Raw genomic sequence first — 13,861 nt, 5'->3', positions numbered from 1 at the left:
TTCTTTAGAGGAGCTACTTAAAGCTTCTGCAAAGCTACCTTGAACTTGGACTAGTATCTTTTCATTGGTTGTGTGATCAAAATTCTGAGGCACCAAAGCTTACCTTTATATCTTCTCCCCAAACACCAATATAGCGTTAGATAATCTTTGAGAAAATATTGACAGAATGACCAAGCATTTAATCAGTGGACCAACCAGAGAAGCCAACACCAACATCCAAGGAAGGGCAGAAGGGATGAGAAGCCCATGAGTCAATGTGTGCACATCTGCCAGAGCCATGACCCCCATATCCTCCAAATCTATTCCAGAGCCACGTTTGCTCTCCCAGACACCTCAGCCCAGAGAAGCTGCGGTGGGGTAGCCCTTGAACAGAAAAGGCTTGCACTGCTGTTTCACACACACACACACACACACCCAACCCCCCGGGATTTGGGCTGCAGCCAGCTTCCACCACCGCAGACAACTCATCATGATCAAAGAGTGAGGAAACCGGTTTCCTGGCCTCCTGCACCTGGAAAGGAAGACATCCCCCCCAGGCGGGGTGCATGGTGTGATGTCCACGGCTGCACGTGTGGACCCTGCCTGGCCTGTCTGCTGACAGCTTTGTGGGGTTGTTGTGCCACTGGCTTCGGCCAGTGAGAAGCTGGGGAGAATCAGGGAGTGGTACCCCCTGGAAGGAATTGGGTTTTCACCTTGTACAGGGAGAAGAAAAGGGAGAGGGGATGCCATAGTCTTAGTCCCTTACACCAGTGTGGCCAGAAATAAGACTGAGGACCGCCTCCCAAATGTAAATGGTTATCTTTGTTTCATGGGATTACTGGTGATGCTACCAGTGATAGCTAATACCTTATTTTTGCTTGTATTTACTTGCTAAACTTTCTACAGTGAATATATATTGCTTTTAAAAGGGGTTGGGGGTGGGAAATGTTCTTTAAATGTCTCACACTTCATGCACTTGGGAGCAGTAGCTTGTTTAATCCTCACACAACAATGTTCTAAGATAGGGAAGCCCACATCACCATCCTCAATTTGCAGATAAGGAAACTGAAACTGCAAAAAAAAAAGGGGGGGGGGGAGAAAAGAAAATATGCTGCAGGTGCATCCCTAGAGAAGAAAAAAGAAAGAAAGAAAAAAGGAATTCTCATTGCAGCTCAGCATGTTAAAAATGCAACTAGTATTCATGACGATGTGGGTTCAATCCCTGGCCTTGCTCAGTGGATTAAGGATACAGTGTTGCCCCAAGCTGCAGTGTAGGTTGCAGACGTGGCTTGGATCCCGCATTGCTGTGGCTATGGTGTAGGCTGGCAGCTGCAGCTCCGATTCAGCCCCTAGCTTGGGAACCTCCACATGCCGTGGGTGCGGCCCTAAAAAGACAAGAGAGAGAGAGAGAGGGTAAGGGAGGGAAAGAAGGGAAGGAAGGAAGGAAGGGAAGGAGGGAGGGAGACTGCCAACTTTACAGAATAATTCTGCACTGGGTTATAGTTACCCCAGGTAGGTTAATATTGTAGGCAAAGCCCCTTTATGACATTTCCCTCCCACCCAGCTGGTACAGCTACCCACTCCCCTGAAGCCCTCTCACACCCTCTGCCTGCAGTGGCCTGCTGAGGGCTGCTGCTCATTGTTCAGTCAATGGCTACTTGACCAGAGAAGGCAGAAGCCTTTATCCTGAGACTCAGGGTCTGTACCCAAGGCAGCATGAGAGGCCTGCTCACTCTGCTATGGCGTCTCTTTGAAGAGAGGAATCTTAGAGACTAGAAGAGGTCAACTATTTTGCCCAGCCTCACATAGCCAGCAAGTGACATAGCTGTTATGTAAACCTGACATTCTGACTGTAGAGATCTCGCACTGAACCATCATAGCCCCTCAGTAAAATAGTCAAAATTCATTCAAAACAATACGGGTGTGGAACTCTCAGCTGGCATACCGCCAGGGCTGGGGGCACCTCTTGGCTTCTCAACCTGCTCTGGCCAGTGTGAGTCAGAAGCACCAGAGACTAGAGGACAGCCAGGATGAATGGGAGGTTGGTTACATCTGAAAGTACTAATCAAGTACACTGAGGATCCTGGGAACCAGGCTTCTCGCTGTTGGGGAGGGGGGATGCAAATCTGGAAAAGGGAAGACTAGAATAACTCATGTGATGTTGGACTGTAATTGGAAGCATCAGCATGGACACAGGGTTTCCAAAATACATCAATTATATATGTGTGTGTGTATGTGGCCCTATCCACGGAGGGGACCTGGAATTGACTCTCTGGTATCACTGAGCACTTTCAGTGCCTAAATCTTGATTTCTAAGTACCATTTGCAGCTGAAAGTAGTGAGGGCTCCTTGCAGAAATGGCTTGCTCCAGCACTGGTGCAGCATAAGTATCAGACAATGTTGGATTTCTCGTGGCAGGAATAAGGAAGTTCTCCAAGAATAATGGGCACTGTCAAAAGTCACAGGAGGAGTTCCCGTTGTGGCACAGTGGTTAACGAATCCGACTAGGAACCATGAGGTTGCGGGTTCGGTCACTGCCCTTGCTCAGTGGGTCAAGGATCCGGCGTTGCCGTGAGCTGTGGTGTAGGTTGCAGACGCGGCTCGGATCCCGTGTTGCTATGGCTCTGGCGTAGATCGGTGGCTACAGCTCCGATTCGACCCCTAGCCTGGGAACCTCCATATGCCGTGGGACGGCCCAAGAAACGGCAAAAAGACCAAACAAACAAACAAAAACAAAAGAAAAAAAAAAAAGTCACAGGAGCTTGAAAAAGCTCTCACTGGCCAAATCTGGGCCAGCTTAAGCATCATAGTAAACAATGCTAGTAATGGATTACAACTTATTCAATAAAACGGGATCCATGAATCCCAACTACTGATTACATAATACATCTATTCTTAGTTACATAAATAAATAAGAAGGGAAAGGTGTGCCTTCTAGTAGGATGCCAACTAATATATGTAGAAGGAATGGTAACATAAATACTCATCAGCCATCTTAATAATAATTGGGTCAGGTAAGAAGCATCTGTAGTCACAAAATTAATGGATTAAGTTTTAATGAGAGATGAGATATTTACACAGTTTGAAACTATCTCCCCACACAATATTTATTAGCATTGTAATGAATGCTTATCAATACTTATGAATAGCCCACCCCAAATTGCTTATTACTTTCGTGTGGAGAAACCCAACAGACGCCGTCTTAACTAAATGACGAAAGTCAGCATCCAGCATCCAGAGTTCCCTGGTGACTCAGTGGGTTCAAGATCCAGCATTGTCACTGCTCTGTTTGCCGCTGTGGCACAGGTTCGATCCCTGGGTCTGGGGAACTTCCACATGTTGTAGGCAAGGCCAAAAAAAACCCAGAATAAAACAAAACAAAGAGCATTCTCAGTAATAGGTTACATCAGCATCACACCTGCTGATAATAGATACTAAGAAGAACACAAAGTCACTCCTGTGATATTCCTGTGACATACCTGAATCTTATCAGGACAAAACATCAGACAACCCCAAACTGAGAGACATCCTTCAAAATAATTGGCTTGAACACTTCAAACCGTCAGGACCGCAGAAGATAAGACTAAATAACTTCTTCCAACTGAAGACGACTAAAGAGACATGCCAACTCCACCTAACACGTAATTCTGTACATACAAAGGTTATCATTGAGGAATCCGTGAAATTTGAGTGAGGACCTGAAGATCAGAAGAAAGTATGATATCCAGAGGTGATTTCCTGATTTTGATGGGTGTCCTGTGGCTGTGTAGGGAATATTCCTGTCTTGAGGAAATACACATTGAAGTATTTAGAGGTAATGAAACATCACACCTTTTGCAACTTAATTTCAAAGAGCTTAGGGAAAAACTGTGTATTTTTAGAGAGAAATGGAAAATAGGGCAAAAGGCTAACACTTGGTGAATCTAGAGAAGGGTAATAGGACTTCCGTGTACTCTTCTTGAAACAGAAATTTTTCTGTAAGTTTAAATTTATTTCTAAGTGAAACTTGCCTCCAAAAGTATATGATACTAAGTCACTCAAAAGAGATGAAAGCATCAATTCATTGTCATTCTTATAGCTGGGGAAAAATTCTGTCTGAGTTCATTGCAATGATTAGTGAAAGCCTTTAAGTGGCTTTTTTACAAATATAATATACTCAGAAGGCCTAGGTTTAAAATTAAGGTCTCAGTAGACTTTTAACTAAAGCATATCCATAGACAATTGTTTATTTTCTCAAGCACTGTATTACCAATTTTCCCCTCCCTCCAGAAGAGAGAGATATAATTTAGAGTGTGATTCAATAGGTATAGGTTAGATGTAAATAGTTGATACTACTGTGAAACCAGGAAAAGAATATCGATCCTTACATTTTCTAACAATGTAAACAAGTGAAAAGTACCTCTTCAAAGTAGAGCAATAGGTGATCACATTATAGTAGATTATCGTTTTGTCTAATAGAAAAGGGAAGGCAGATGGGAAAATTACTAATTGACAAACTTGTTCAAATCAAGCACAACTCACAGAGTGCTTCATTTGAGTTTGCGCAGTTTCAAGAGTTTTATTAGGTTTTCTAGAGACACACTGATGACTAAATTTTTGAGGTGTCTCCAGAGAACTGGTAGATGTGGCTGCAATAAAAAATCCATAAATGTACTCATTATGCTTCTTGTTGTTGGACAAGACAGGTGACCTCTATTCTTCTGCATCCTACATGATGCAATAGCATCATGGATGAGTGGAGAATGAAAGGATGTTCCAGAAGTATCGAGTCACCCCAAATAAAAGATACAGCCCATTCCTGATCGCAGGTGCCATTCTAGTATACATTATTATCAATGTGTATCAAATTCCAACCACTTTAAGTCACTTTTATTTGACAACTTTTTGCCATCCTTTTAAGGACGCAGAGGCACGAGGCGTCAACATCCCTACTTCCCAAATTACCTGCAAACTATTACATTTAGAATGGATGGGCAATAAGGTCCTGTTGCACAGCCTAGGGAGCCATATCCACTCTCTTGGGATAGAACATGATGGAAGATAGTATGAGAAAAAGAATGTATATTTATGTATGACTGGGTCATTATGCTGTACAGCAGAAATTTGACACAACACTGCAAATCAACTATACTCTAATAAAAATTAAATTAAAAAATAAAAATAAAAAATAAAGATCACGTTTCCAAATCATCAAACTCTCTCACTCCTGAATTTCTCAGCCTAAAAATTACATCCAGTCCAAAAGTCAGGTGACCTGAATGCATTTCCTAGTCTTGCTAAACATTTCCTCTGCCTCACTTCCCATCACTAAAATGTCTTCAAGGAGTTCCCGTTGTAGTGCAGCAGAAATGAATACGACTGGGAACCATGAGATTGTGGGTTTTATCCCTGGCTTCGCTCAGTGGGTTGAGGATCCGGCATTGCCATGAGCCATGGTGTAGGTCACAGATGAGGCTCGGATCCTGCATTGCTGTGGCTGTGCTGCAGGCCAGCACGTATAGCTCCTATTAGACCCCTAGCCTGGGAACTGCCTTATGCCACAGGTGCAGCCCTAAAAAGCAGAAATAAAATGTCTTTAAGTCCAATGCTGTGACAACAAATGAAATCGTTAAAAGTGCAATTCAGAGTCAACTAATATCTGCTGAGGTATCCATCCTGAGCTAGGCACTCTGTTAATGTTTTACCTATATTTTTCCATTTAATCCTCATAATAACCCAACTAAATAAACATTAGCTGCATTCTAAGATGAAAAAAAACAGAGGACCAGAAAAGTTGAATGACTCTTCCCAGAGAGCACAACCAGCCATAGGCAACCCTAGAATTCCAGTTCCAATTCAGGACTCTTTCCATCTTGTTATTTCTAATTGTATCTTTGTATAGTCAAGATGCCCTTATGGTAATAAGATTTTCCAAAAGAATGAAGTTTGGGGGAACCAAACTGTATTAAAGAAAGCAAAGGAAACTGCAAAGGTCATTTGCAAAGGCTGGATCTGAACCAAGCTTTTGAGTGCTTACAGTTCAAGGTCAAGGTGCTGAGACACTGAGCTTTCTGGGGTGGCAAAACCATATAAATATATCCTGGGAAGGTGAAAACTCTGAATTTCTTTTTTGAAAGAAACAAGAAACTTACTAATTGAGGATTCCGAAAGACTAGAGATATATGAGAAGTAACTATCTGGCTGTCAGTGGAAGGCTCAGAAATGAGGAGAAATGAATTCCTGGGACAATTGCACACATTCTTAGAAAATACCAAGCAGATGAGCAAGTTTACTGCCCGCTGGAAACTGCACAGCCCGAGATCCCTCCGAATGTATTTCTAGCTACTCCGCCACTAAGGCACCAACATTTGATCTGTTCTTTCCAAAATAGGTTTTAAAAAATTCAAAAGGAAAAAGGCAAGAGCCCTGTAAACATTGTCTTCCACTGCTGATCATAAAACAGAGCATTTGGATACAAAGTCTGAACAGACTTTCAGTCTGACGAGTACCCATGAGGATGGATGCAGGTTTGATCCCTGGCCTCGCTCAGTGGGTTAAGGATCCGACATTGCCATGAGCTTTGGTGTAGTCTCAGATCCCACATTGCTGTGGCTGTGGCTTGGGCTGGCAGCTACAGCTACGATTCAACCCCTGGCCTGGGAGCTTCCATATGCCATGGGTACAGCCCTAAAAAGACAACAACAACAACAACAACAAAAAAAAGAAAGAAAGAAAAAAAAGAAAGGAAAAAGATTCAGACATCCAAAAAGCTCCGAAAAACACAAAGTTCTTTCTGTCACTCATTCAACAAGCAAAACCTTGACCTGATTTCTTCTTGTCTTCTGGTGACAAAACCTGACCTGAATTTATGGGAGGAGGGTGTGACCAGAGGCCAGAAGAAGGTTATGAAATATTTAGTATATGCATCATACTGTTTTTGCAAAATCTGAAAAATTATGAATTCCAAGAATACACAGCTGCATATATTTTGGTAACGGCTTGTAGGACTATATTCTATGTCTTTGTGTGTTCTTGTTACTTTCTTCTTTTGTTCTAAATGTGGGTGAATCCATCTCTTACACAGTGTAATCAACTAGGTGTCAGCATAAGCAGAGATATGTTCACAGATGCACAATTTGCCAGACTGTGTATGTTGGTTCCCAAGGTCAACCACCAAACTTTGGAAGAGCCCAACTACAGGGTGAGCTTTCCGCACCAAGGAATCACCAGGGCTGGGAGGCAGCTGTCAGGATTCTGGGCAGAGAACCTGGGACTGACAGCCTTATGGGGAAATCACCCGAGAAGCTTTAAAAAAACACTGCCCCCAAACTGACCCACTTCACTGGCAGCCTACAACCTCCCCTCTCTCAACAATCATATTTACATTTTTAATTATTTAATGATTGGTCTCACATGCTATTTAAGTTAAAACCCAGTGAGCTGGACCGGGAGTTTGGGGTTAGTAGAGGCAAACTGTTACATTTAGAGTGGATAAGCAATGAGGTCCTAGTGTATAGCACAGGGAACTCTGTCCAATGTCTTGACATGGAATATAATGGGGGATGATATGAGAAAAAGAATGTATGTATATTATGACGGGATCACTTTGCCGTACAGCAGAAATTGGCACAACAATGTAAATCAACTATACTTTTTTTCAAAAATTAAAAAAAAAAAAATTCAGCACCAGATGTGCCCGCACAATCCCAAATTCTCAAAATCCTTTACCAGTGAAAAGTATACCCCAAACTAACAAACTTAATACTGCATCCTACATATTCCCTTTTCTACTTCTCTTTTGGTAGAATTCTTTTTCTTTCAAACACGCTGTGAAAGAATGGGCACCTGGCAGTCCTTTCTTCTGGATGAGACTCAGAGGATAAAAACTCAGATATCTGCCTAGAAAAGACTCTTAGCCAACACTGCTCAAACACCATAGATAGGACCTCTGGATCACAAATGCTCTGCTGTTTTTTCGGGATCTGATAACCAAATATTTTCTTGTTCTGTATCACAAGATAGCACATTCCAAATTTAATACTCTTGGAGTTCCCATGGTGGCTCAGCAGAAACGAAGCTGACTATTATCCATGAGGACGCAGGTTCAATCCCTGGCCTTGCTCAGTGGGTTAAGGATTCCACATTGCTGTGGCTGTGGTATAGGCTGGCAGCTACAGCTCCAATTTGACTCCTAGTGTGGGAACCTCCATATGCTGCGGGCTTGGCCCTAAAAAAGACCCCCAAAAAAAATTTTTTAATAATAAATTTAACACTTTTTAGTGGGAATGTGGATTATAAATATCCATACTCAAATGAAGAACTACAGCTTTTAAGTTGTGCTCTATCTAGCCTCCCATGTGTATTTAGGAGCCAAAATAAAGGGTCTTCTGCTTGGAATTTTTGAAATCTAGAGTAGGTTAGGAATAATGTCTGCCCCACACTAGACGGTTTAGATGAGAGTTTTTAGCCCAGAATTTTGTCCCTTTTTGAAATCAGAATGTTTGACTTCTAACTTGTGTGCTTATGGATTTGGGGCAAAAAGCACACCCCAAAAATGCATATGCGTGCACACGCGCGCACGCACACACACACGTACATACACAATGAGAGAGGAAACCATTTACAATGAAAATAAAATAGAAAATAGCTACTTCTTGTCCAATAAAGAAAGAATGAACAACATAACTGCCTCCATTTACGACAGAAGCAAATAGAGAAAGGAGGGGGAAGAGCTGTTTAGGGTCTGATAACCAGGAATTATAACTAAGATTCATGGGAAGGAAAAATGTATGTTGTGTGGCAGAGATGGCTTGTGAGTGGCCACAAACTGTCTTTCCCTTCCTCCTCAGGAAAAAAAAAAAAAATCTCAATTTTATTTGGACAGCAATAAATTCAACCAAAAGATGTTATTTCCCAAACTCCCTTGCAGCTAGATTTGGCCTGTGATTATGATCTGGTCAATAACATAGTGGGACATGGAACTTGTGGGTGGAGGGGGGTGGCGGGGGTAGGAGGAGGGGGAAGCAGGGAAAGGATGCCCTCAAGAGCCTGGGTCTTTACACCTTCTCCCTTCTGGAACAAGGAGTCCCAGCAGCCAACTTGGACCATGAGTTAAGAATGGAACCCACCCCTAGGAAATTAAGCAAAGAGTTAAGAGCTGAGTCCCTAATAATTTTGTGGAATTGACGCATTTCCTCTGGACTGGCTACTTCTGGACTACATTTATGTGCGAGAATGGACTCTCTTGTGCATTTCTTGTTGTTTGTCTTGTTATTGTTTTATTTAGCTCTAGGTACCAAAAACCTAACTGATTGAGTCTGGCAGAAGGAAACCAATTAACCACAGGATCCACAATTGGAGCCCTTACTACTCAAAGCGTGGTCCCTGGAAGAGCAGCCCAGGGAATCATCTGGAGGCTTGTTAATGCAGAGTCTCAGGCCCCACCCAGGCCTACTGGGTCAGAATCCACATTTTAACAAGATTCCCAGATGGTTTGTTTGCACATTTTAAGAAGTTTGAGCAGGACTGCCTTACTGTAAATGCCCTTTGAAAAATCAGACTAAACATCATAGATTTGAATGACCTGCTGGGTAGTGTTCTCTTTTTTTTTTTTTTTTTTTTTTCCTTTCTTTAATGCTGCACCTGCAGCATGTGGAAGTTCCCAGGATCGAATCGAAGCTGCAGCTGCCAGCCTACACCACAACCACAGCAATGCAGGATCCGAGCCACACCTTCACCCTACACCATAGCTCACGACAACGCCGGATCCTTAACCCACTGAGCAAGGCCAGGGATCGAACCTGCATCCTCGTGCATACTAGTCAGGTTTGTTACTTCTGAGCCACAGCAGGAATTCTTGCTGGGCAGTGTTCTTATTACCTAGATGTATATCCTAAAGAAATGACAGAAGTATGACCTGATTTTGAGATCAGACATCAAACATTTTCAAATGAAAAGTTTCTCAGGTTCAAAATGTATGAAAGAAAAACAAACACAAAGGTTGTAAAAAGCCTAAATGTGGGCTTTTCAAGAATATAATTAATGGAAGTTTCCTGGTGGACTAGTAGTTAAGGATCCAGCATTGTCACTGCTGTGGCACGAGTTCAATCCCTGGCCTGGGAACTTCTAAATGTCATAGGTACCACAAAAATAAATTAATTTAAAAGGATAAAATTCATAATAAAGTAGGGTGCTTTACACACAATGACAAAGCTGTCAAAATCCAAAAATAATTACCCTTTGGCTATTTATTACACCAAAGCTTTTTTATTCTCATTTTTAGTTTACTAACCACCAATTCCCTGACAAGTTCAGTTGTATTCCACTTGCCCAGCTGAAAATGTGTTTATTTGTGCAGCATTTAAAAGCTAAAATTGTACTTTCAATATATGCTTTCAGTCTGGAAGTGTCCTCCCTCACTCCCCAAAAGAATTCCTAGTAAAGTAAATGCAATTCTTAAACAAACAAGATAAATTGAATCAATTGGTTTTAGTCAATTTTCACATAGTTTTTCTGCAGCGGTGTTTTAGATATAATTTAAATACAATAAAATGGCCAGATCTTAATTGCACTACTGGATGAATTCGGCAGTCATGTTCAGCCCTGTAACCATCACCCCAATCAAGGTGCAGAATATTCCCATCATCCCAGAACAATCCCTCCAGCTGCCTTGCAGTCACTCCCACCTCCACCTGTCACACAGAAGAAGCCACTTCAATAATGGGTTTATTATTCCTGTATGGCCAGGAAATGGAACCAAAAATGATTTTACAATCTAAAACTGATAAAATAGCATTAAAAACCATAAAATTCCATGTCACCTGTAGAAGTTCTTAATAATGCTTTAATCCTGTATCAAAAGTTATCTAATGTGTGATAGGAAGAAGGGCCAAAGACCTTGAGCTTGGTGCACTTAACAGTGTGAGTGTTGATATAATTCACTAAAACACTGACTGTGCTTGTGTGGATTTTTTTTTTTTTTTGTCTTTTTGCCATTTCTAGAGCTGCTCCTGTGGCATATGGAGGTTCCCAGGCTAGGGGTCCAATCGGAGCTATAGCCGCCAGCCTACGCCAGAGCCACAGCAACGCGGGATCCGAGCCATGTCTGCAACCTACACAACAGCTCACGGAAATGCCAGACCCTTAACCCACTGAGCAAAGCCAGGGATTGATTGAACCCAAAACCTCATGGTTCCTAGTCGGATTCATTAACCACTGAGCCACGGCGGGACTTCCACTTGTGTGGATTCTTGATCTATTTAAGGTAGGTTTAAATAGTTCTTCATCTGGGAAACACTCATTTCCTGTAGTACTTCCTGCCCTCCCATTTCTGATAGCAAAGACAGCTAGAATGTAGAGTGATTTACAGTTAAAAATATGAAATTTCCTTTTAAAAAAAAAACTTTTGATTGTTATTTGGGTGGAAGTTGGGAGTTAGATAAGCCAAACATGATTTCTTTTGTCCTAATCCAATATATTTAATTAAAAATCAGTGCACAGGAGTTCCTGCTGTGGCACAACAGGATCAGTGGCATTTTGAAACAGCTGGGACACAGGTTCAATCCCCAGCCCAGCACAGTGGGTTGGGGATCCTGTGTTACCACAGCTGTGGCTTAGGTTGAAACTGCAGCTCAGATCTGATCCCTGGCCCAAGAACTCCAAGGCAGCCCAAACAAAACAAATCAGAGCACGGATATGGAAGAAGTGGGATGGATGGGGAGTTTGGGGTTGGTGGATGCAAACTATTACATTCAGAATGGATAAGCAATGAGGTCGTACTATATAACACAGGGAACTATATCCAGTCTCTTGGGATAGACTGTAATGGAAGATAATATAAGAAAAAGAGTATGTGTATGTGTGTGTGTATGTATGACTGGGTCACTATGCTGTACAGAAGAAATTGACTCAACACTGTAAATTAACTATACCCTAAGAAAAATAAATTTAAAAAGTCAGTGCACAGATAGGGGCCTCTGAGCACTTTCTGCCTTCTTAGAGTCAATTTACTCCATCGATTTTTCAGTGGTTCACTTTCCCCAACTTTAGGACCTAGGCAATGATAACCCACATACAAGAAAATGATGAGAAAGGCACTTGTAGGTTTTGTTACACTGCAGATTTAAGAAACCAGTAATATTGGCAGTTCTATGTAGAAAGCTAGGTAACCCATTCCAAGGTGTAATATCAAAAAAGAAAGTCCAGAGTCCACACACATTGCAATTCCTGGTGACTCTCAACCAACACACCCATACTCTAGAAAGTCATTTTGTCTCTAACTGAAATCAATGGTGTGCCAGCTTCCAAGAGTCAGAGTTCTGTCTGGGGAGGCGTCTCTGTGTACTTGGGTGCCAGTTCTTTAATGAGATTCACGTAGTCAGTTTTTTCTGCACAGGCCCTACATTCTTCTCCCCAGCTGTACAGTATCTGTTTCAGCTCTGCCACTCTCATCTTGGACAGGTCCACTGATGCCAAGTCTAATTTCTTTTCTTCATGGAATAAAAAGAAAAGCATAATTAAAAAAAAAACAACTACTGAACATTTAGGTAAATGATGTTACTTATTTTGGTGTTGACTACCCTTAGATCCAAAGTGGGGGATAGTTCCAGTGCTTGTGGAAACCAAGACATACATAGGAAAAATGTATTATGTACACAGCCAAAGGGATAATTCATGATCTATCAGGCTTTCTTTCCATGGAATTATATTTGCTTCACAATGGGGACCCGTGTAGCTTTGCAGTATTTGCTACCACTCCATGGCTTCTCAAGATCTTTATTGGCAAAATGAATAGTATCGCATCCTGAATGGCTGCTCACAAGGTAAAAAGAAAGGAATTGGTAAAAGACCGTCCCCTGGGATAGCCAACTGAAAGTCATAGATTGTAATTAACTAGAAAGTTATGGTTCCCCTTTTATGCAAAGATATGTCTTTGGCAAAACAGATGAGTGTGTGTATTACAAATGACTAAGAATGCGACCTACACCGCAGCTTGCAGCAACGCCAGATCCTTAAGCCACTGAGCAAGACCAGGGATTGAATCCGGCATCCTCGGGGAGACTATGTGGGGTTCTTAACCTGCTGAGCCACAACGGGAACTTCTCAAGTGATTTATCAAAAATTTCCAGTAAGTATACCCTAATTTGAAAGTTGGATTTTATACTTAGGAATAATACATTTAATCAAGGAGGTAAAAGATCTGTACACAACTAGAGATTCTCATACTAAGTGAAGTAGGTCAGAAAGAGAAAGACAAATACCATATGATACCACTTATATGTGGAATCTAAAATATGGCACAAATGATTCTCTCTACAAAACAGAAACAGATCATGGACATGGAGAGCAGACTTGTGTTTGCCAGTGGGCATGGGGGAGGGAGTGGGACAGACGGGGAGTTTGGGGTTGGTAGGTGCAAACTATTGCATTTAGATGGGTAAACAACAAGGTCCTACTTTTTAGCCCAGGGAACTATGTCCAATCTCTAGACTTAGAACATCATGGAAGATATTACGGAAAAAAAAAAGAATGTGGTAGACATTTTGCAATATATAGGTATATCAAGTCAACACATTGTATACTTTAAACTTACACCACATTATATGCCAGTTTTATCTCAGTAAAGCTGGAAATAAATGAGAGTTGAATTTTAGAGCCTTTTTCATTTGGAGAGTCAGCTACACTCTATGATCCAAGAAATCCTGACTTTTTAAAATAGTGATTCCCTATCTTTTAAAAAATAAACCAAGCAAAAATATTCTTTCATGGGAGTTCCCGTTGTGGTGCAGCAGAAACGAATCTGACTAGTATCCATGAGGACTCGGGTTCGATCCCTGGCCATGAGCTGCAGTGTTGGTTGCAGATGCAGCTTGGATCCCTCGTTGCTCTGGCTGTGGTGTAGGCT

General features: G+C 41.8%; 1 protein-coding gene across 1 annotated transcript in view; it reads right to left on the bottom strand.

Annotated features, from left to right (window-relative positions):
* CDNF (cerebral dopamine neurotrophic factor) overlaps positions 3,023-13,861 on the bottom strand; it is a 28,397-nt gene continuing 17,558 nt past the window's right edge. Inside the window, exon 4 of the mRNA XM_003130739.4 lies at positions 3,023-12,446. Coding sequence (XP_003130787.1) covers positions 12,268-12,446 — 179 coding nt within the window. The 3' untranslated portion in view covers positions 3,023-12,267. The remainder of the gene's footprint in view (positions 12,447-13,861) is intronic.

The sequence above is a fragment of the Sus scrofa genome, chromosome 10 (genome assembly GCF_000003025.6).
Source record: "Sus scrofa isolate TJ Tabasco breed Duroc chromosome 10, Sscrofa11.1, whole genome shotgun sequence".
In the NCBI taxonomy this organism is placed as follows: domain Eukaryota; kingdom Metazoa; phylum Chordata; class Mammalia; order Artiodactyla; family Suidae; genus Sus; species Sus scrofa.
This window is presented reverse-complemented; position numbering and strand designations above follow the sequence as displayed.